Here is a 23,692-nt window from a genome sequence, read left to right on the forward strand (position 1 = left end):
AGTCAGATTTCATATTAAAAAACTCACATTTACAGCAATGGGAATTTCATTTAGTTTTATCTGGAATTCTAAAGATCTGAAGCCAGGCCCAAATTCTGACTAGACATTGAACGGGAGGATAGTGGGTACCCTCTTTGGATGGGCATGCCCTCTCCACAGTCTTCCAGTTGCCACTGGCCACACAAAGCATGCTAGCTCCCCTGGCTCCTAAAGCCCTTGCCACCTTGCCCTACACCATCTTTAGCTTACCCGAATCTCACCTAATCTTCAAGACGAAGCTCAAAGGCCATCTCTTCTACTATTTCCCCATGTCTCCAGCTCTCTTTGACCTCCAGCCTCCTCACATTCCCCTAGCATTCTGCTTGTCTTATGACACATCATACTCTGCTTATAGTTTGTTGCACACATGCACACATGCTTCACTAAGAACTAAGTAGAAACTCTGAATCAAGGTTAAGTGACCAATTCTGTGATCTTATGCAACAAAACTGGACGTGGCACCCAGGGTTCTAGGATTTGAGCTCCAGAGAAGTAACAGAGCCTGCATTTAGTACACTGCATTTAGTGGGTGTGCAAGGGATGTGACATGCACACCCACATACACACACACACACACGCTTATTCTCTTCATGTCCCTTCTGCCTGCCTTCTGCTTACAGAAAAACCATGCAACAACTTGATGGATGTGTGGATGTGTTGTTAATTTTTTTTTAATAGAAACCACATCACTTCATTTGTTACAGTGAATAATGAGAGGCAGTAATTCAGGAGGGCCCCAAGAAGCTTTTTCATCCACAGAATAACAGAAAGGATAAGCACCTTCACCACCCAAGCCTTTGGTTAACGTTTTCTTTCGACCTCTGATCTCCCACCCACATCAGCATGCTGCTTCCAGAATGGAACTCTGCTAGCTGGAAGCCGAGTCTATCAGCTGGCCTTAACGGAAGGGAGGTCCCTAACTCAGCTGAGGAACCTGGACAAGTCTTCTTTGATTTCAGCCTCATCCCAAGGCCCATGAATGTTTTCTTTAAAAAGCTGCTGGCGAATGAGGTAGAAAGGGCAGAGACACGAGATGGAAACCAGCAGAAGGGCAAAGAGTATGGCTCCCACAGCGCTAATGGACAGGAGGCCTCCCAGGGCTGAAAATGCAAAAAGCAGTGTGACTCCCACGTAGCTGCGTGGGGTGCAGGCCTTCAGTTTCTTCTGTAACATGGGCCACAGGGCAAAAATCTGGATGGCAAATGTCACCATGATGAAGGCATGCAGGGACCGGGGCAGGCGTGAGGCGAGGCAGACGGAAGCGAAGATGGCCATGTTCAAGGACAGTGTGCTGGATACGATGGCAGCGTTGGCGCCATAGTCAAAGAAGATGAGGTGGCCTAACAGCATGAAGACTGACATGGCGTAGATGGTGTCAGTGCTGACTGACTCCGTCAGGGTCTTCAGCACCGGCGAGAAACCGTAGGTGAAGGTGATGAAGACTAGGGCACTCTTCAAGTCAGCCCACCGGGTCCGCCCACTCTTCTTCCGTCCTTCACCTCCATCAATGAGATCAAACAAAACATAGCCAATCAGTGAAGATGCCAGGCCAGTCCCAAAAAGCCAATGGGGGGCCAGAAGACCCTCATCCATATACCACCAGATAACCACAAAGACACAGACACTGCACAGCTGCTGTATCACCACGCTGGACTCGAACACGACAGCCCAATACTGGTATTTCCGGGCATAGATGTTCTTCCGGAGCTCTTCGAGGAACCTCCGGTCCACGTAGTTATCAGGAAAGGGCTGTCGCTCATACAAGACCTTCTGCCACCTGGCCTCTTTCGTGTTAGTTACAGGCTGGGCACACATTATCCTTTTCCTCAAGCTCAGGCCAGCTCAGTCGCCCTTGCAGAAGTCCATGTGGTTCTCGTTCTTTACAAAGTTTTGAAATAAGACCTCTCTGGAAATTCCATGCTGCGTCGTAGTTGGTATCGTACTGACCTTCCCTTGCTTTCAAAGGCAGCAACCCAGGCTAGGCCTGCGGCAGTTGAGTCTGTCCCCTGAGGCAGGACAATACAGCCAAGTTCCTAGAAAAAGAGGGAAGGTGAATCTATGAAAGTGGTGAAAGGTCCAGGGTAGGACTAAGTTAAAATCAAACCAACTTATTAGTTTGCTAGAAGTTTATTAGAAGTCTGAGTAAAATATATGTGGTGGCCATCTTATAATTATAGACATTAAAATTTCATTTCAGATTTCACATTATAGTCCTTTGTCAGCTATCACTTACCGAGTGCCTACTATGTGCTAAGAGCTTACAGAGCTTTTCATTTAATCTCCACAACGTTGCAAGTTAATACCAGCCCCACTTTAACAAATTGAAAAGCTGGGATTCAAAGTGCTTACGTAATTTTAGCCCAAGTTAACAGCAGTGAACAGTGGAGCCAGGTTCAAATCAACGTTTTGCCCCAAAGCCTGTGCCTCACGTGTCTCCCTCTAAACCAGTTCTTAACTCAGGCGTTCACATATCCCTGAGGTCTATGGATGGCTTCAGACGGTTCAGAAACCCTCCCTGTCAATGCATACTTGTAGCTGCAATGCATACAAATTTCTAGGGCTAGGAACCCAAGCTTTTACTGGGTTCTCAAAGGCTAGTACTTGGAAAAAAAAAAAAAAAAAGTCACCAGTCTAAAGACAAAAGTAAACCTCACAATACAGAAACGTATGAGCTCTATGCTTTACGAAACCAAAACCAAGGACTCAAGATTCTTAATCCATTAACAGCTATCCTTTAAAGAGCTATCGTCCTACTTAATAACGGCAAAATTCTTAGGAGGATGGAAGATAATGACCCCCTCCACACAATGGGAAAACTAAAAGAAGTACCAAGGTCATCCAGCAAGTCTGCGAAGACAATTCTTACGTCCCAACCTTATTTCTTCCATGGAGACCACGACAGGTTTTGCTTCACAAGCCAGACACCCTGGGAGCCCCCCTCATGCAGGAGGGACCCCAGCCCGGGCATCTCACGGCCGCCCGGGGGCTGGAGGGTCTGAGGTGCCGAAAAGGACAACGCCCGCCCGCCCGCACGTCGGGGACAGGGCAGGGGCGGCGGTAGGGTCGGGTAGGGCTGGGTAGGGTAGGGTGTCCCCGGGGGCGCCCTGCTCCCCATCCCGGGCCTCCCCCGCCCGCCGCCGCCCCTCACCCAGCCTCGGGCCTGCGGGGGATGGCGGAGGAGGCCCGGAAACACTGACTCCCACTCGGAACCCACCTGCCCGCGAGTTCCTAGGCGTGCGCGGCCGGGGGAGGGCGGCCGCCCGCCTCCTTCCCCATCCGGGGCGCCGGGGTCGCGCTGGCGTCCGAGCACTTCCGGGGCCGCCCCGACCTCCGCGGCCAGAGCGCCCCGTCTCGGGCGACGCGGCCGCGGGGTCGCTGCTGCCCCCTCCTGGCCGCATGGAGGAACTCCCGGCTCCTCCCCAGGGAGGAACGCTGGGCGCCAGCAAAGCAAATCCACAGCGAGTAGACCCGGGGATTTGGCATCCGAAGGGCAAAGGAGAGAGGCTGGGCTGGGAAAGAGATTTATTGAGCTCCTATTATGAAGGCAGGCCCTCAGCTAGGGACTTCCCATGCACCCGTGCGTCCGCTGGACACATACTAAATATCTACCAGTATCAAGCACTGTCTTAGGTGCTTGTGTTATAGCCGTGAAGGGAACAGACAAAAATCCTTGCCCTCGTGGAACTTTCTGTCTTGTGCATGACCTGTAAAGTGATGATACCGTCCTCCTTTCCTAGAAGACAAAACTGAGGCTCAGAGAGGTTGTGATTTGTCCAAGGCCACACAGCTGGGAAGTAGATTAGCCAAGATGAACAGCCAGTTGTCTGTAGCTTCAAAAGGCAGTTCATTCCTCTTTGCCTCCCAGAAGGGAGGAGAGAGGAGGGCCTTGTGGCTGCAAACAGCCAGACGCTTTGAACAGGAGGCTGCTAATTTTCAGCTGAGGTCATGGAAGTATTAGAGGATGCATAAACAGATGAGAGTAATGAAGAAGCAAAGGAATATAGTAGAACACAAGATACAGTGGACACAAAAGTCAGAAAACCTAAGTCAGCTCACCAGCTGTGTGACTCAGCAAACCTCGCTGTCTAAGCTTTGATTTCTTCAGCTGTAAAATGGAGAGGACACTGTTTCCTCTTGGCTACTTAATGAGAGAGTCAACAGGGTCAAATATGAAACATAAACTTGCTGTGTAAAATGCTGACTGCCCTAGAGCTGCTGTGAGCTTACTTTGGTCTCCTAGGGATGGCAATGGTCACGTGAATCACTTTGGCCAAATGATCTCTTTCCATTTCTCTCCAGGTTTCTGTTCCAAGATTTGGCAAGATTCCCTGGTTTAGTGAGGCCAGCCTCATCAACAAGCCATTAGTGTTCAGCCTCCCCAGAAGGTAACAGCTCAGCCATGGGGGGCAAAGATTTCAAGCAAGGTGTCATGGAAGATGACTTCTGAAGGGTTGGGGCAGTTATCTGAGGGGCACGGCTGATCGGCTGAGAGACATAAGTCAAGTGCTCAAAAACCAGAAATGGTTTCTAAGACAAAAATGAGCCCTGAGAACAGGCCTGGCTGGAGGCAATGAGACCTCAGTGAACCTCCCTCTCCACCACCACTAAACAGTACACGAGAATTTGCCCATGGACACTGCCTTTCAAAACACTTCTTTCCTCTTTGTCATCTGACCTTTTCTTATTGTGTTAGTTTGAATTTGTCAAATTTTAACCATCAAAAGTCTAGAACCATAAATTCCTGCCTTTAGAGAGTAGCAATTTCCTGTCTTTAAACTTTGGGTCAGTCTCCTCCAATCTCACCAGTCCTGCGCTCTCAAACAGACCCTTCTGGAACACATTTCCATTTCTCACAGTTGGGGGAATTCATGTGTAGGGAGCTGCCACTTGAAAGAACCAGGTGTCCTCGTTCCTCCCCCATTTTTGATCTGCGGGTGTGGAGACAGACCTTGCTCTTAGAGGGGAGATGAAAGGAAGGGTGAGTGGGAGGTTGATGTAGGGGGTGAAGGGGAGACATCAAGGAAGACTAGGGAGAGGGCAGGCCAGGGGGGCAAGTTTGCAGGCACATTGTGGATGAAAAGTTGCCTCCCTGGCATGGAAGGTCATTTGCTAGGAAAATTATGTTCTCTGAGAAGAGTCTTTTCTCCTGGTGGTGACTGTCACGGACCCTCCTGCCCTTGGATAAATGACTCCCCATGAGGGATAGTCCCTCCACACCCCCACTTCAATAACAGGTACCTTTGCTTTGTCTGCCGCACTTTTCAAAAATAAAATTCCCGGTGAGCAGCGAGACAGTTCTGCGTATTTTCAGAGCACCTATGAAGTGTGTGTTGCTCAGCCCTGGGTTTTTTCCCATAACTCTGAATATATCTAAACTCCAGCTAATGTCTTAGCTTAAAGCAGGCAATCAGAGATTGACCAAACCCAAAGGTTTGTTTACTAAATAAAAACACACGTGACGTAGTTCTTTTTAAGAGTTGTTAGCTAACTTCAAGGATCAGGTGTGTAATGACAGTTTAGCACCTTTTAACTGGGGGCAGAGTACAAACTCACATGACACTGACTGTCAGAGGGACAGCATGAGTGAGCAGAGCCGACCAAAAGGGAATGCGATCACCTCCCTTCAGGGGAGGGACAGTAGGCCTCTCACAGTGTCAGCGCCACCTGCAGGCACGTGACCCCGGTGTCCAGATCTGCTGGTTTTTCCAACAATAGCAGAAATCTGGATTTTTGTGTGAAATGGCTAGTGTTTGACATCAAAATAGTGTAACATCCCACTATCCCATCCCATCCCACACCCCTTAGACCTGCCCCTGCAGCCAGGAGCAAAGCTCCCTGTGCACGGCTCCCTCACCCCCGGTTCCCTCGTTCCCTGTGCACGCCTTTGGTAGGAGGTGGGGAGGGGGCGCAGGGCGGTGGGGCTTGACAGAGGCAGGCCCAGGACACACCTGGGCACCCTCAGAACCTCTCCCTTTCTCAGCCAGGTCCTGGAGTGTCAAGGGGGGCAGCCAGCCGGGAAGGGAAAGGGTGGTTCTTCCTCCAGCCAGGCAAGCTGGAGCTACCTGCAGGGACGCTCTGCTCACATCTACCCTCGGAAGATTCGGGCCGCAGTCTCAACCCTTATTAGAAGTGGTGCTGACCCACCCACAAGAATTCTAAGGTGTCTGGGCAGCACCTGGGAGGTGCCCAGTCTTTTGAAAGGATGGTTTGTTGAAGTATCAACAATTCTTCTGGATTAGAAACTCCTCATCTGGCCAAAGGTCTACATTCCAAATTGTTTACTTTTGGCAAAACGCTTTTCTGAGACCTTGGTTAGGAAGTTCTGAATGTGCTTTAAGTATTAGCTCACTTTGGACCAGCAGTTCTAACACAGAACAGGCTGAAAAAAGAGAAGTGTGCTCAGAGCCCCCCTAATTGTGAGGTCTGGGGGCCTGAAGAAGGGGAGCCCAGGTTCTGAAAGTCACTGCCTGTGCAGACCGCTTCCTTTCAGGACTCTCTCAGGTTGGCCTGACCATGCTGAAGCCACACCCATCATCATCCTGGAAAGCCCTCAGGTCACACTGTGGGCCCTTTGTTGGAGATTACTGTGTGTTGAAAACAGTTCTAAAGTGGCCTCTGGTCTCTTCTGGTCAGTGTTTGGGTGTCAAGTCCAAGGCCAGCTGTTCACATATCAAAGACAAAGGCCGTGAAGGAGCTGGGTCAGAACCACCTCTGTGCTCTCCCGGGAGCTCAGGGAGGTGGTGGGAGAAATGAAACAATAAATGCCTCACGAACGCCAAACTCCCTGCCCACGCCTTTGTTATCAGTGAACAATGGACAATGAGCTCTTTCCTCACTAGGCAGGAGAGGTGCTCTTGGCAGAACCACCAGCGTTACAAGTTTCCATTTCTTGGGGTCCGGGGCATTCGCAGAGCCCCACACACAGGCTGTGATGCCCAGGCCCCCTGCACTGCTGCACGTCGTGGTCGTTACTCTGTAACAAAACGCACCACCGTGGCGTCGTGGTCGTTACTCTGTAACAAAACGCACCACCGTGGCCAGGGGGCGGGTCACCCCGTGAAGAGAACTGGTGTTATCTCTGCAGCATCTCTGCTTCACCTCCTGCCTGGAAAGAAAGAAGGAATGTTCCAGAGGAAAAGTGCAGTTGGAAGGAGGAGACGTTCCGTGGGAGGGAAGGGGTGGACAGAAACCCCGAGAAAGCAAGGCGGGCATGAAAGCACTGCTCTTGGTAAACATCAGTAACTTCTGTGCAGGTCTTGCCAAGAAGGAGCTCTGGGGTGCATCTCACCCATTCAGTGTCTGCTTTTCTGAACAGCTTTTTTCTTGCCTTATTTGCACACTGTCTCTGACAAGCCACAGCTGGCACTGGTTAGTTCAAAACCAAAGGGACAGAGAAGCCAGAGTGACTAAAGAGGGGAAGTCTTGTGGGAGCCCCACAGTGGCCCGGGGCCCTCCAGGATCGAGGTGGGGGCTACTCCTCGGGTGTCCCTGGTCTCCTGTCTGAAACAGCCAAGGGCCTGGCTCTTCAACCCGGGGACCATGGCTCTAACCTGCTCTTGTTTTTCTTACTCAGATATCCTCACTCCTCTGCCACCTTTCTGCTTTCATCCAAGAAGGATATGAATTTGCCAATTTTATTCCAAGTTCCAGATGTCTTCTCTGAGGTACTCAAAAAAATTTTTTTAATTGAAAAGAAACCCATAGCTAGTTCCAGGGTGACACAGAATGTGAATGCGAAGGCATTTCCTGTCTCCTTAGCACAGCCCGAGTCTGGAACATCACCAGTGCTCACTAGAGATTTGCTGAATGAGGTGAATGAACGCCACCCTCCTCACCCCGTCCTGAGTGTCTTAGGGCTCCTGTCCACTCATACTAATTAAATAGGCATCTGGTTAGAGCATCAAAAAGGGAAGCCCCAGAAATTCACATAGAGGGATCTCCCCTGAGACCTTCAGGGACTGCCTCTCAGCCTGGGTCCAGAACCAATCCTGGTTTCTGGAGTCTCTAACCCCTCCCACCACCACGAGGATCCCTGTTGTCTCCCACCTACAACCCGCTAAACCCATGGAAGTTCACATTAAGAACTCCTCAACTCCCCCTCACCTCGCAGAAATCTACCACGACTGGCTGCTGGGTGACACTCATGGACACTGCCCCCCAGGGGGCTCCCCACTTTGAGGGTGTGTGTGCAATGGGCACCTGCCCCCCCCCCCCCCGTGGAGAGAGAGAACCCTTGGGAACACGAACAATTTCTTCACCTGAAAATCGCAAGGCTAGCCCCCAGGGCTACTGCAGGCAGCACACGAGGCAGTGTCCCTAAAGCACTCGGCACAGTGCCCCACTCACAGCGACAGCCAAGCGTCAGCCCCCGTTAGGGACCAGCCCTCGCGTCAGGGGAGAGATGCTGACGGAGCCCTTTTCACTGGGCTGACTACAGATCCAGAGATGAGTAAGTCAGATGCCACCTACACGGAAGAGTGGGCGGACGGGACAGGTACCAGCCGCGGAACGAGTGTCAGAGACGAGAGAGGAGAGAGAGTCCTTGTGGGCGGAGGTGGGACGTCACCTGCGGGCTGGGGGAGGGGTGAGCAGAGATGGGGCGAGGGGATGATTCAAGAGACAGTGGCATCGGCCCTGGATCTGGAAGATCTTATTTCCACCAGCGGGAGAAGAGCCAGGGAAGCAAACACGTAGAGACTGAGCGTGCGGGAAGTGCTTGAAGAACGCCAAGGAGTCAGGCCGGCAGGAGCCCGGGGCTTCGGTGGGAGGGAACCGAGGAGGTGGGTGGACCCAGCCTGAGTACCGAGGGCCGGAAGGCAGGAGGCCGGAGGGGACGTGCCAGGTTTACAAGCACAGGAGTGGTAGGGTCGGGGCTGTGTTTAAGAGTCAGGCACGAATCCCCAGACACCCTGGACAGGCAAGTAGGTAAGACGTGCGCGGAGGGGGCCGAGCAGAGACAGGATTGATTGGCAGTTGCTGCAGAACCAACAAGGAGCATTCTAGTCACTCAGTCTGGTTGAACTTACTGAGACAGGTTCTCCCCTGCTACCGAGCGCCTCCTAGTCCCAGGTTTGCTCTGGGTCTCAGTGCACCGTGCCATCCGAGGCATTAAGTCTCTAGGCACCAGCCTGGCAGAGTGGGAGGCGGGGAAGGAAAGCGTTGATAACGAGTGAGAGCCCAACCTCCCCAACCCCGAACTTCAGCATGTATAGAATTTCATAGTTGCAATATTCAAGTGCGGCCACTAGATGGAAGGCAAGAGCAGCAGCTTCCTCCGCCTGGCCAATAGGCTGAGCCCGGGAGACCCGGCTCTGGGCGGACCCTACCCCGGAGGGCACAGACCCATTGCTCCTGCTGGGAAGGGGGTCTCAGGTACCTCTCCCTCACCCTCACCCTCACCCCCATCCCCACCTCTACCCTCTCCCTTTCCCTCACGCTCACCCTTAGTCTCACCCTCACTTGGGCTGAACCTCCACCAGTGAGTGTGGGTGGGTGTGTCTGCGTGGAAGAGAGTTGCCCTCACTGATTGGAAGGATTAGGAGGTGGGGGGGGCAGAATTTTACCTTTGCCATATGAGGGTTTGGCCCTGGGCCTGGGAATTAAGTCGGCAGACATTAACAGGAGAAGAATCATACAAATGTATTTGCTATAGGCTTTATGTGACGCGAGAGCCTTCATTAGGAAGTGAAGACCTAAAGTGGCAAAACCTGAGTGTTCAGTAGGTTAAGCAGAGGCAGTTGTTGGAAAGTAGCTAACCTGTGGGGAGGCTGAAGGAGGGTAAGAATTGTTTTAACAAGCTCTGTTTGTACAGAATTCTCTCAGCTTCAGCTTCGTGTTAGAATGTTGCTTTCCTCCTGGTATTAGGAGGACCTCTTCTGTATGGGGTTTTATCTCCTATCTTTAAGAAGAAAAGGAAGAGGGTCAGAGCACCCTTCTTGCACCTGCTCCTTTTTCAAAGTGTCTTAGCTAAAAATGATGCTGAGGCCAAAGTGCGTATTTGAGTGTGCTGCACAGGAGCCCGGGATCCCTGTTATGTTAGGACACCAGGCCGGTACTCACCTCATTTCCTTGCCTGCCACACAGACTCCTTCACATCTGATGCAGCCCCTAGAGTGAGCCGAGAGCACGATGGCCTGCACGTGTGTGCTGCTTCCTTCTGGAGAGAAAGAATGTATCTCGAGGGAGTGGAATGCACTGTCTCTGTGTCTTCCTTACTCCTCCAAGTCAGGGACCTGGTAGCCCTGCAGCCAACTGGAGGGCCTGGCCGCTGGGCACAGGTGCAAAGGTCCTGCCACTTGGCTCCCTTCCTCTCAGGGTGGAACTTTGAACGTCCACCTTCCAAGTGGCCTCTCTGTCCTGCCTAGGGGCAGACTCGTGGCAGGGGCGGGTGTCAGTGTGTCTGGAGCAGCATACCTTAATGAATCCACAGAGGCAGCAGGGAGACGGGGTGGGGGGCGGGTTGGGGGTGCTACTCAGAGACGGAAAGACAGGGAGAGGGAGACACACAGCAAGAGACCAGAAGCCAGAGAGACACAGAGAGGTTAGGGGACAAAAAAACAAAAAGGAAACAGAAGAGGAGATGCAGTGCTAACAGGGAAGAAAAACAGAAAATGAAGACAGGGAAATGAGGCCTAAACATTTCCCCATGTGTACATCTGGGGGCGGCTTCTTTACTGGGCACGACTTTCGCCTGCTGTTTCCAGGCATCTACTCACAACTCCTCTGAGGCCTTGAAAGAGGACGGTGAACCAGATAGTTGGATAATTGAGGCCAAAGAGGTGACTCAGAGCTCACGGTCAGGACTGGGGGCGGGGCGGGGTGGCGGTCGGAGCGCCCCTGCCTGCCGCACGGCTGGCTGTAAGCGAGTCCGTGCGGGGGCGTAAAGCGCGCCCCAACACACGCACCCTACTCCTGACCCCAGCCCCTCTCTCCTGTCCTTGGTCTGGCTTTGCTGGCGAAGCTCCGGGGAAGACGCTGCGCAGCAGCGGAGACAGACGGGGCGGGGAGCAGAGATCGGAGGCCACGTCCACCTTCCTCACCCCCGAGAACCATCTTTACTGTTTCTCTCTCACTGACCCTCAGTGTTTGAAAGTGCACGACTGCCACAGAAGCTGCGTCGCATATTCTCCATTCCTGCCCCTGTTTTTGTTGCTCAAACACGTGTAACAACAATAAGTTTTAAAGCGAAGTCATGATGAAAACCGCTGACCTGAAATAATGATATAAATATAAATAATGCAATAAAAACCGAGGTTAGTAAGTCTGGATGGTGGGCACATGGCTGTCAATGGTCTCGTGTATGTTTGAAATTTTTCCTAGTCAACAGTGAGAGTATTTTTTCAAACTAGGGTCAGCTTTATTCTTTAATTGAGATGGTTGGTATTGTCAGAAAGCAGGAAATTGCGGCATTATTATAGGGTTTTTTTTTTTTTTTATTTTGCAAATAGTTCTCTGACCACTACTTTTTGGATTCTGAGGGCTGTAGGAATCCTTATGCCCTGAGATGCATCCTAAGAGTCCATTCTCCCCCTGAGGGAAGGGGGAGAGTGGACTCATTTCTTTGACCCTTCATCTAAAGAACTTTCTGGCTGTCGGAAGTAAAATAAATGTGCTATTGGGCAAATGTCTTACCCTTGCTGGGCCACAGGTTCCTCACCGTGTTCATCGACAGGTTGAGGCAGGTGGCCTATGAGGTGTGTCTCGCTGAAGGCAAGGGTTGGGGGAGGGGAGGAGCAGAGGGAAGACGGGAGGCAGATTTGTCATTGCCCCTCGAATCATGCTTGTGACGGCTATTTTTAAAGCCACCATCTGCTGCTTACATGTTTCAGTTTTTATGTGGACAGGTGTGTGTGTGTATACGTGTGTGTGTGAGAGAGAAAGAGAGGGGAGATGGAGGGGCAGGGGGAGGAAGAGAGAGAAACATAGTTCTTTTCTTTCCGAAAGATCCAAGGAGGCCAAGGACTTGGGCCACGAGCCAGAATTGAGGGACCTCGGTGGATGTTGAGCTCAGGTATGAGGGTGTTCCCAGTTGTGAAGGCCTTCTGGGACCTGGCTGAGCTCTGCGTCACCCCTTGACTTAGGCTACAGAAGGGTGCTCTCACTCTCCTGTCACCATGGCCACCTGCTGTCCTGGGGACAGCTGCTGGGAAATGAGAGCCCCAGGAACATTTCAGAGCTTCTCTTCTTGGTGGCTCTGACTCTGCAGATGAGACAGCACAGGGCCTGTGCTCTGAACCACTGGGCGTTCCTGCTGGTGCGCTGAGCGGGCTGTAAGGAAACCGAGAGTGAGAAGGCAGTGCTGCCGAAGGAGAAGGCCCTGGTGTCAGGGCTGGGAAAGGGAGCAAGACAGGAGGGAGGCAGCTGAGGCCCAGGGCACAGGCAGCCCCAAACTGTTTGCATCCACGTCTTTGTGGACCGTCCAGGCAGCTGCCTCCCACGTGTGCAGACACCCCCGGGGCCCTCGCCCTCCTCTCCAAATGAGGCGAGGGAGAGGCTCTTGGAGACAAGGCTTTGACAGTGAGTCTTAGGTGGAGTCACCGCCACAGTCCTGGCGGAGGTGACAGAGGCCACACACCAGAGACTGGTTTTCACTTCCACATAGAAAGTGTGGGCCGGATGAGAGTTGGTCTCTGTCCTTTGGCCACAGAGACCAGCAGCCTTAGGGAGTGGGAGGCCCAGAGCATTTCTGTGGTTGACCCAGTCGAGTTTCTCATAGAGCCAGGCCAGACTGCCTCCCAGCCAGGGCTTTTCCCCAGCAGGGATTTGTCACACAGAAATGTCCTGTAGCGCCCCCCTGAAGACAGCATTAGTGTGATAGTGGTTGTCACATGCGTGTCTTGTGTTTTAGGCGTTTATGTACATATATGTGTTAGTTATGTCTACATTTATACCGTTTAAAATGCTTACAATGACTCGTTCATTCAGCCAATACATGTTGAATCCCTGCTGTGTGCCGATTCTGAGACGGGTTCTGGAGTCCCATCCCATTTCAGGTCGGTGGTGTGCATCAGTCCTTCCCTTCAAAGCTAATATTTGTCACTGTGGGTGGTTGATCGGTATAAACAGGAGGACGCCTTAGGAGAATGCAGGTTAGTTTCCGTGGTGGTCATGAGCTTTCAAAGCTTGAGAGTCAATGGGAAAGAAATCATTAAAAGAGTTCTTGGTGGTGAGAAAATTGAAAGTCAGCCTCTTATATAGCCCAAGATATGTGAGGAGTGTTCTTGCTCTTAAAGAACTCTCAGCCTGGTAGAGGAAACAAATATATTTTAAAAAGAAGAAAGAGAAGGTGAATGCAAACTGCAACAAGAGTGGCCAAATCCACGATGGACGCAGAGAGGCAGACGCCCAGGTTGGGGGGGTCAGGAGAGAGATTTTCTGAGAAAGAAACATCTAAGTTTCATGGTAAAGAGGAAGGAGTTTACAAGGCCAGATAGGGCAATATGTGTAATGTTTTCCCCTCAGATTCTGAAGGATGGTGGCCATCATGGTTTGGTACCCCGGAGTCACCCGCTCAGCTGTCCTTAACCTGGCGAGCTCCCGCCGCACACCTTGCAGATATCAGCAGGTTACATTTGTTGCTCGATCTGCAAGGAGCCAGGTAGTTCCAGTCCCTGCAGGGTCTAGCTGTATTCTTATACAGAAATCAGAAGTCCAGAAAAGGTGAGGGCATCAACTACAGGAAACACTAGCATTTGCTTCTAACTCTAGTAGAAGCGAACTTGCCCAAGGATTCTCCCCCACCCCCCACACACCTGTCCGGATCTTCCTCATCCTTTCAGACCAAGCACTGATGCCACTTCCAAAAGCCCTTCCAGATTCCTCTAATGGGATGTGGTCTCTCTCTTTGCCAAAGGCCTGGAAGCATCCTCGCTTCTTCAGTGGTATCTATAGAGCATCCAGCCTTGAATCGCAGTCTCAGAGGAGGGTCTTAGTCTCAGAACTCAAAGAAGTAGGAGGCAGAGGGAAAAGCCTAGGCCCCAGGGGATCCCACCCCCAGGGTCTTGGGAGGATAAGGTAGAGGGTTAGATGGGCCCAGAAGCAGAGGAGTCAGCACACGGGGCCGTCCTCTCTGCCTCCCTCCACCCGCCCAGCCCCAGACAGCCTGGCCACTGCGGGCCGTCCTCACTTACCCGAAGGGTATTTGCCAGGTCATTCTTCCAAGTTGTTGCACAGTGTTCCTAGGTTGGAATGTCCACCCCTGTCCTTGCTCACCCCCCCCCCCAGCAGCTCCCTAAGCACAGTTTGTTCTTTTAACCCTCCTGACTGTTCCTTCAATGCTCACTCCCTCAATGTGAGCTCAGTGACTCTTTTCCAGGTCCCTGTGGCCTCCAGACATCTCTGTTTTTGTGCCTCCAACACCGACCCGCTTGTTGGTACACAGTCTGCTGGGTGGTGGGCCTTCTGAGGTCAGAAGCTGTGTCTTACTTATCTCAGTGTCCCCGGTACCTAATGAATGGACAAATCAGCAAGTCTGGATTCTTCCCCAGCCTTCGTTGGGGCCAGACACTCACGCATTCATCTCTGTGACCCCATCCCAGCACCCGCCGCGTGGTGGCTTCACAGTGAAGCTTTGTTGTCAGGTGGATGAATCCAGTTGTTCCCACTCATACTTGAACATGCCGACCCACCGCGTGGTGAGACTGAGCTGATTCTTGTAAAAATGGCCTATAAAGATGAAATGTATTTCAAATATTTGTCAAAAGAATCCAACTCTGTGCATAGCTTTCAGTCCTCAGACCCGCAATAATGCCTCTCTCAAGTGCCACATGCCTGTCACGGGACTGACTGGCAAAGGTCACCTTAGGAACGCTGCGCCCCAGGCACTCCCCACGCTGCACAGATACGTTCCTCCTCTTCCTGTTCCGCACACCTCCCAGGGCAGCAGGGGCAGGTAAGGGCACACATGCAGAGATAGGTCACCAAGTTCCTTCCCCTCCTCCTCTCCCCTGTAGTCTATGTATTCTGCACCTCATGTGAGCCCATCTCCCGACTCTGATGTGAATGTGAATGGGGAAGTTGCCATTTGCTCCCTAACCCAACCTTCGCCTGCGATGCAAATGAGACCCCTATGCTGCAGGTGCCAGTGCTCCGAAGCCCGCCCCGCCCTTCCACCCCTTGGCAGAGGTGGCGTCAGCAAGAACTCAGTGTTTGCAGTGAGGGGACAGGGCGCCCCCCTCTCCCTGCGCTGGCCTCTGTCCCCGGAGGAGGGAGGGGCTCAGGACCCACACACCAGCTCCACTTCTGCCAAGGGCTTCCCTGGTGGCTCTCGGGAGGTGCAGAAGGGACCAATGGGGCTAGACAGTGTAGGCTTGAGAGCCAATGGCGGGCCAGAGTGAAGGTGTGAGAAAAGAGGATAGTATTTCAGAGGTACCAGTGAAAGGAGGTTCACAGAAGACAAGTGTTCACTTTTCTCAGGCTGTTGGAAATCCTGAGCTAGTCTGCACGAGGGAGCTTTTGTATGAAATGTGGGAAGTGTGCCACCTAACTTGAGTGGCAGCCTCTCAGACTGCATGCTTGAGTTGGACAGAGCGACCTTCCTGGATTTCTGCCCCCAGCGCCATCCCCCTCTGCCAGCTGTCTTACACCTGGACCTGGGGATGCAGCAGCCCCAGGCCACTACCTAGTCTGTGACTCATCCCCTCCTGCCTAAACCCTCTCTGAACTGACCAGCTGCAGCCAAGCCTGGGTTCACTGTCCACCCAGGACGGGGCTGAAACTGGAGCGTCCACCTCTGTTTCGTGGAGGGAATCAAGGAGCCACTGTTACCTGTCTTACCACGCCACCTTTCCCCACTTCCTTGCTGCCCCAGATAACCCACCGTCTGTCTCCTCACCTCTCCCCCCCCCCCCCCCCGCAGGCCGGGAGGACCCAGAGAGACCCCGTGCTGATCAGAAACAAGCAGCTGTGCTCCACGTGCCAAGAAAAGAAAATGGTAGGCCAAGGGGATGACAGGTGTGGGCGTGGGCACCCCCAGGGCCAGCAGAGAGAGTTGGTGATGGAGCCCCGTGTAGGGAGGGCTGTGAATGAGCTGGCCTTGGGAGCACCGTCACCTGACATGATACCATAAACCTCCCCATTTTCAACAAACCAAAAGTGAACCAAGGCAGGTGGGTCCAGAGGGGAAGGGACGAGAAGAGCCACTCTGCCTGGGGCCCTTGGGTAACTGCACCCTGCAGAGGTGCCAGAGGTCACAGACCTTCTTCTCCCCTTAACATGTTTCCAGCAGGCGCACACAATGCCGTCTGCCTCCAGCATCACAGCCATGAAACCAGCTGCTTCCTCTCAGGGTTGTCATAAATTCAGTCACCACCTCAGGGAGAAGGCTAGGGAGAGATTCTCTGTTACTTTCTGGCTATAGGGGTTGCCTGCAATGGGGGGGGGGGGATGGGGAAGGAGGGGTAGGGGCAGGGGAGGTTCAGGAAAGAAGGGTTATCAAAGGGATGCGGGCAACACAGGGACAAAATTCTGCCATTTGTCAGAGTTGCTAAAGAAAGAGGCGTGTGTCGGGAGGCATGTCCATGCTGTCCGTGTTGGAGTGGGGACTTGGGTCAGTTTAAGAAGTAGGTTAGGGGCCGTCGGAGGACACATCAGGCTTGGGTGGGAGGTTAATTTAGCTAAATGGTTAGGTTTGGGTTTGGGGAGGGTCTCTGCGGCTCTAATAGCCTGTGATTCTCCTTTGACTCGGGGAAGAAGAGCGAGGAGTGGAAGAGAAACAGGAAACACGAGAGGCCCCTTGGATGAGTTCCTGGCAAAAGTGCTTCCACCCAGAAAGCGCTTCTCTGGGTTTGTGAAACTTTTGTGTGGCGTTTGGAAATGTAACCGAAGCCACCGACCAGAGTGTCCCTGGGCGTTACAGTCTCTGTTCGCGTTCTGCATAATTAGGGCCACAGTGTTCCATACCAGCATGGACCGGAACCTGGGACACTGGGCTGGGGGTTTCTCCTGGTCCGGTTCCTGGAAGCCCTGGTGTCCACATCTGGAATGCGCTGAGCCCGGGCTGAGCGGGCCCCGGCCAGCTGGCTCGCTCAGCGCCCCGGCAGCCGCTCTCTTTCTCAGGACCTCTTTGCTGACCTTTGCTCTTGCCGGAACCTGCCTGGAGTGGAAGCACACACGGTGGTTTATCGTTCTCCGTAGATGCCAAAAGGAAGGGCCTCAGACACCAAGGTGTCCAAGGGCCCGTCCCTGCTGCTGTCAGAGCCGGGGGCACACAGAGCTTGGCGGGAAAGCGGGAGGGGACAGAATGAGGGTGACGTCCGCTCGCCTGACTCTGTGCAGTTGCACCTCCACTTCCTTCTGGGGCGGGGACCTGGGGGGAGCTGCTCATCTGCTCTGCCCTCTGGGACCCCTCCGTCCTCAACAGGGGGTTGAATGGAGATGCTGGGAAAGGTATAAAAAGACTCCTGAAAAAAGAAGCTTGATATAGGGTATGTACAGAAACCCCACAGCTAACGTCAAACTCAGTGGTGAAAGACTATTTTCCCCTAAGATCAGGATCAAGATCAAGGTGTCCTTTTGCCACTTCTGTTCATGATTGTACTGTACTGTCTAGTCAGCTAAGGCAAGAAAAAGAAATTAAAAGCATCCAGATTAGAAAGGAAAACATAAAACTATATTTGCAGGTGATGTGATTTTATATATAGATAGAAAGTCCTAAGGGATCCACAGAAAAATCTACCAGAGCTAATAAAGGAGTGCGGCAGAGTTACAGGACACAAGATCAATGTACAAGAAAATGACTCATATGAAATACAACTCGAGCTTGCTGAGGTGGTGCGTTCTTTCTTTAAATCAGCCTGCAGTTTGGGGGCCTTGTCCTACATGACACTTTCTTCCGTAGGTACGACCAACAACTGTGGTGATCCCAGATGACCTGAAACTACCCTTTGCAAATTTAGTGGATCGTAGGTAAGTCAGAGATTTAAATCAGGACACAGCTTTAATTCTGGTTATATTCGTTTGGGGACACAGGATAATGGATTGAGAAACATAATCAGTAAAATGTTTAAGGAATGCTTAAGGGATGGGCCTTTGGAGCGGTTTTATTTTCTGGTTAAACTACAGAGTTAGACCAAAAAAGTTGTTTTTACCTTTTGGCTTGAATAGCTGTTGAAAGTACTGTAGAAATTCTAACCTTCCTTTCCACCTTCATAAGAACAGTGCAAGGAAAAGAGGATAGGCGATTTCTTTGATAACGTAGGCAGAACTCAGTACAGATTATCCATGCAGATGACACATCTCATTCATACAGTATGGGAGATTATACATAATCTGTCTTGGGTCTAGGACATCCTGTGCTACTTTAGAGTAAGAAAATTCCTGTTATCAGTTTGTTTGGTTGTCATTTGCTGCTTTCTTATCAAGTATATCAGAAATCAAATCCAGTCAAAGTTTGATCACTTGGATTTCAGGGTTTTTTCCTTCTATATTTAACCACCAGACAGAGAAGACTCAGTTTTCACTTCCTTAAAAAACGCAAAACATGGAGTGACCCCAGATAACACCCCAAGATAGGCAGACGTGCCTTGCAGTAGATGGTTGAAATGTAAACATACAGTCACCCTCACGTATGCCCAGTTGTGTGTGATCTAATGGCGGCCTTTAATTTCCCCCCATACAGAGAGCAATAACGTGGGGAAATAAATAGGTCTTTTTGTGAACTTATGACGGACAGCAGTAGATGTTATGATTCTCTGTAAGAGCTCAGGGCCTTTTGTACAAACTAATATGTAGACTCAGATGCATCAAAACCATGTACTGGCCCAAGTAGACAGGGTCGTGGAGGAAATGGGGACCCGAACAGTACAAGCTTCAGCACTGATAACATTTACCTCCACCGACTCTTTATAAGTGCTCTTAATATCAGATCACAATAGAAGTAATTCTAATAAATATTCTTTACAGACTTTCAATGGAAAACTAAACTATTTAAATTCAGGAATTTCTGAGCAAGAAGGTCGCTCTTCTGTGAGAAAGACTTTCGAAATTTTTTGTCCCGTTTTATTTATCTTACAAGTTGGATACTTTAAAGACCCAAATCCTGAATCATTGATTGGTTTTATTTTAAACAAATACCTCTTATTCTTTTAAAGGTTAAGACCAACGGTTGAACCAATCCTGAAATTATGTCACCCCAGCCAGAACTATCATTAGATTGGTCTTTTTTTTTTGAGTGTAATGAAGGAAAATATACTACTTCTATTTGAGATTTAGCTAGTGTGAGTATAAAGTAAGGTCCTGGTTCTGTTCGTAGCTTATAAAATCTGGCCTCACAGTATTTCAACCTCACAACATCTATAGGCAGATGGAATTGTCCTCACTGAAATAATCGGGGTTTTTTTTAAGTGACTTTAATTATAGTCAGTGTAAGAATTAAATAATGTTTGTTGATTGGAAGGAATGAAGGAAAGAGGGGGAGGGAAGGAGGGAGGAAAAGAGAGAGGAGGTAAATATGAGTGGATAGATATACATTTGTTGAATTATAGTTTAGACGGATCTTAAACTATTCAGTCTTACAAATACCACATTCTTGTTTGCCCAAAATGGGTAATAGAAGGTATTTTTCATTTTTCTTAGTCTCGGTGAGTCCTCCAGTGGCAACTGAATAAAATTAACTGGCTGGACTGGCCATATTTTTGGTAACAAGGTAAAAATAATCTCAGAAAATCTTTGTGGAAATAGATACCATGAAATGAGTGGAGAGAGAGAGCCCATCAAGTTCACAGATCGGACAGTCTTTAGAAATAAAGCAATTTAAACTAACTTAGAAATGTAGAAAAAGTTTGAGCTTTAGGTTGAGGGTCACTTCCACAGTTTTAGCTACAAAGAGAAATAGGAAGTGGTCAAAACATTTTCTCTAAAATTGGAGCATTCTAACCAAAATATGCTCAGTTTTGCACTTGATGGTAGATTACTGATCTGGAAGAATTGTTACTTTTTTTTTTTTTCTGGGAACTGAAGGATTCTCTCCTTAATCCCTTCTATTTTTAGACTGTACATGTTCTGACAGTGGAATAAAACATTTCTTAAATGCAGGGTTGTTTGTTTTCTTTTTTTATCAGAATCCATGTAAATACCATTAAGGAGAAAGAACTTCAAAAGCAGTGGTTGTTGGCCTGTCACTGCTCACTGCTGCAAAGTGGTCTGAACGCCAGGTTAACAGGTGCTGGTTTCAAAAGACCATCTGCGTTTTAAAATGCATAAAGACACATTCCTTTCCACCAAGCCCTAGCCGAGTGACTAATGTGTTTTCTTGCTCCTTCCAATCAGAATGATGCATCCTCATCCACCAAAAGCCCGGGCTCTACCCAAACGTTCTCGTGATGACATCCCAACAGGTTTGCTTCCTTTTGGAGTACTTGCAGGGGGAGACCTACCACCCCCAGCGTAGTAGAATGGGAAGTTTAACCTCTAAGATAATTTCTAAATTTCCTGAACAAATTCCCTTTCTCTAGCCCTTCTCTTTCACGTACTGCTTATTGACCTGTTTCGTTGGGTCTACAGCCCTCTCTTCACTCCGTCCCCTCTTCAGACCTCGCTGGCCCTTCTCCATGTTGTTGTGTTCCTTCCCTGGTCCTCACCATGCTGCAGGGCTCTGCCCCCTTCTTTCTAAAGATTCCCGTCATCCACCTGCTGGAGAATTTCCATATGGGTGGGGCACAGAGTAGATAATCCCCTTCTCAGGCAGTCCTGATGGTACCAATTTAGGTGGGAAGGGAGGTATATCCCCACAACCCTGGAATGGCCTCACCAAGCCCTGAACCTGCCCTTCCACAGGCTCCTTCAAACACCTGCCTTCTCGCAGCAGCTGTCCTGTGCTATTCTTATGCTCACTTGCTGTTAGTAGGAAAAAGGACAGCAACTCTATCTCCAGCTTCAGCACTGACCTAAGTCTTATCTTGTAGAGAAGCCAACTCTGGGCTGGTGAAGTGGGGAGTGGGTCCTTGTTTGGAGTGATGTACTTCAAGGCTTTAACGCAGTATAGGCTGTCACTGTAGTAACTTTGCCCATCTTCTCATTTACTCCCGTATTAACTGAAGCCACCTTCAGTTATTTTCTTTTATGTGATGTATGCACAGTGAGGAACATCAAGATTACTTTCTTCACTTTGTGCAGTTGGGAAAGTCCAAGCTCTGTCCTGGGAGGTGGCAGGGGAGCTAGAGCCAGAATTGAACTGAGAAGCCATTTGAAAAAAAAAAGAAATTTGAGAATAGAAAGGGTAGCCAAGGGGTTGTCTAAAGGGAGGACCAGAGACTCAGGCGACAGCTGAGGTTTTGAGATAGCCACTCCAGAGGAGTGAAAGTCCCAGTCCCTTCTTATGTATCCAAAAATACTGGCCTAGCCCACAGCTCTCATTTAGCCAAAGTGGACTGAAAGTCCAAGAGCTAAGAGCATCCATCCAAAGAAAGCTTCCCCCTCTGCTGTTCTCTGGCCCACAACCTCCTCATTCTCTTGAAGAATGTGCATTTGGTTCAGGTCTCTGTCCCAGACACACAATCATTCCGAGTCTCCCTTGAACCTGGATTTTTTTCACGTGAAACATACATGTGTGTGCACACACTCACACAGTTACATGCCCTTCCCTCAGCACCAATGTTTATTTTCTGATTCTACAGGACAATGATGTGATAAGATGCCTTTCATAAACTTATTAACTGTGGGAGTGTATTCAGCTACCAATATAAGAGCCCGGCTTGGTGTACCTAGATCAGCACATTACGTTCTGGACAGACCTAGTTCTTGCCCATAGAGTTCATCCAAGGAGAGCAGTCTTGGAGGTGGGGCTTTGGGGAGAGTGCTCACGGAGCTGAAGCTTGCTAGATCTACGTTTGATTCCAGTCGCGACCCTTCTGAGCTGAGCTTTGCTCTTGGGTGTGCTCTCTGAGGTCACAGAAAAAGTCTTGGAGCGGAGAGATCTGTGTTCAGGTCCCAGTTTTGCTATACAGGTTTGGCCACGTTGTTGAAACTCTCTGGGTCACTGTGTTCCCACCTATAAAACAGAGAAGCGCTTTGCCCACCCCCGCCACGTGGAGCCAGACACTCAGTACAAGCAGCCTTCACCTTTGATCAGCACAGAAGAACTGCTGACGCTGCCCCAGCCGCACCGGTTTGGACACTTAGACGTGTCCCTGTGCAACACTGGTTGCTCATTGCTGCCACCCACCTGTGCCGCATGGCCTGTGGACATGCCACAGATACCAAATGGCTGACTCATCCCAGTGACTGTGACTGCCGGTGACTGATTCATTTTATAGATCACAGCAGTGAGGTCTAGTATTTTTCAGGATTCAGCTAAACTTTATAATGTTATCAAAAATTATTAGTGAAAACTAAGTAAATGGAAAGAGCCTGTATCTATAAGCAATGGGCTTTCTTCTGAATTTGTTTATCTTGACTTTGGCCTTGAGCCCAGAGTTCCACGACACTCATGGGCTCTTGGTAGAGCTGCTACCACCTGGCTTAGGTCCGCCGCCTGCCACGGCGGTGAGACATGGTACAAAGAGCGCTGGGTTAGGATGAGGGCGATGTGGCTTCTGGTCCTCAGTCCATCATGGCCCTCTGTTTCCTCTTCATTACAGCAATGAGACTGAACCGGGTCCTGGCTTTGTGATCTTGTGACGTGTCTTAGCTGGACTAAGGAGCTTGTTCCAGAGAATTCAGGACTCCAGTTCCCTTAGTCATTCAGTGACTTCCAGTGGGAAGATGTCGTTTCATGCACTGATTCACTCTCCTTCACAATGTGTAGTCTGGAAAAGTTGAATATTAACCAATTTTTGTAAATAAGCTCATATTCAAAGAAGAGATCAGGATGGTAAGGATTTTAAGCAGCCCTAAAATAAATTATTTCATAAAATGAAGATACCTTTTGAAATGCAAGTACATTTCCCCTAATGTGGCCTTTTCATAAGATCATGTTTGTTTGTTTGAAGAGCAGAACCACGTATGTGTCCCCAAAAAGTCTTCTGAGGATTGAATCCTCTTTTCCCTTTGACTCTCATTACAACTCCAGACACACTTTATCTTCATGTATAATTTAGTTGGCAGTGTTTCCAAATATCTGAGTTTTGCTTCTAAACACTCCTTTCTGGTCTCTGACAAGATTTGTAAAGGCTTATGTGTTGTAGGGCTAAGATGGTTCTATTAATAGGAAGTCTCATGTGAATTTTGAAGCTGTTTTATAAGGTTAAGGAAGTCTTTGGTAACTTGGGTTATTTTGAGGAATTTTTAAAAATAGAATGTAAGGCGCCCTTGTCCTTTCTTCTCGCACTATCCTCCAGAGAGCGTTCACCATAGACTGCCCATCCTGGGCCCCAGGACAGCTGTCTTCCATGGGCTGCTGTCAGATGCCTTCACAGCTTTGCAGGAGACACAGCTCTCTTCCTTGCCCAGAAAGGGGCCCATGGACAAGTCAGTGAGGCAGTGAGTGGTCGGAGCTCATCACCCACCGGACCCTCAGGGAAAGAGCAACCTCACCGAGCCAGTTTCTGACACTAGTGCCTTCTCATAATTTCCTCTTAGCATGAAAAAGATGACCCAGTGCTGCCTTCCTGACCATTGCTGGAATACTGCCTCTTGCCATTTCTCCTCTGGCTCGTTTCTCCTAGAGACCAAATGGTTCGTGGCACACGATGATAAAGATGTGGTGATTAAAATGGAA

The 23,692-nt window shown here is 50.1% G+C and overlaps 2 protein-coding genes across 4 annotated transcripts; one reads left to right on the top strand and one right to left on the bottom strand.

The window, feature by feature from the left end:
* Window positions 1–729: 729 nt before the first annotated feature.
* Window positions 730–3,475, bottom strand: PIGC (phosphatidylinositol glycan anchor biosynthesis class C). Of its 3 annotated transcripts, none has more exons than XM_031435753.2 (2): window positions 3,254–3,475; window positions 730–2,072 (listed from the first exon to the last, which is right to left on the bottom strand). In XM_031435753.2, exon 2 carries the CDS (start codon window positions 1,852–1,854, stop codon window positions 961–963), a length of 894 nt encoding a protein of 297 aa, XP_031291613.1. In that variant the 5' UTR covers window positions 1,855–2,072; window positions 3,254–3,475; the 3' UTR covers window positions 730–960. The 3 variants fall into 3 exon arrangements, with proteins under 3 accessions (XP_031291613.1, XP_031291615.1, XP_010982831.1); XM_031435755.2 differs by lacking the exon at window positions 3,254–3,475 and adding an exon at window positions 2,914–3,226; XM_010984529.3 differs by lacking the exon at window positions 3,254–3,475 and adding an exon at window positions 2,869–3,226.
* Window positions 3,436–23,692, top strand: C23H1orf105 (chromosome 23 C1orf105 homolog). Its single transcript, XM_031436784.2, has 7 exons — window positions 3,436–3,501; window positions 4,339–4,424; window positions 7,613–7,703; window positions 15,896–15,970; window positions 17,876–17,943; window positions 20,305–20,372; window positions 23,313–23,692. Exons 1-7 carry the CDS (start codon window positions 3,436–3,438, stop codon window positions 23,456–23,458), a joined length of 600 nt encoding a protein of 199 aa, XP_031292644.2. The 3' UTR covers window positions 23,459–23,692.

Source organism: Camelus dromedarius, chromosome 23 (assembly GCF_036321535.1).
Source record: "Camelus dromedarius isolate mCamDro1 chromosome 23, mCamDro1.pat, whole genome shotgun sequence".
NCBI classification, from domain to species: Eukaryota; Metazoa; Chordata; class Mammalia; order Artiodactyla; family Camelidae; genus Camelus; species Camelus dromedarius.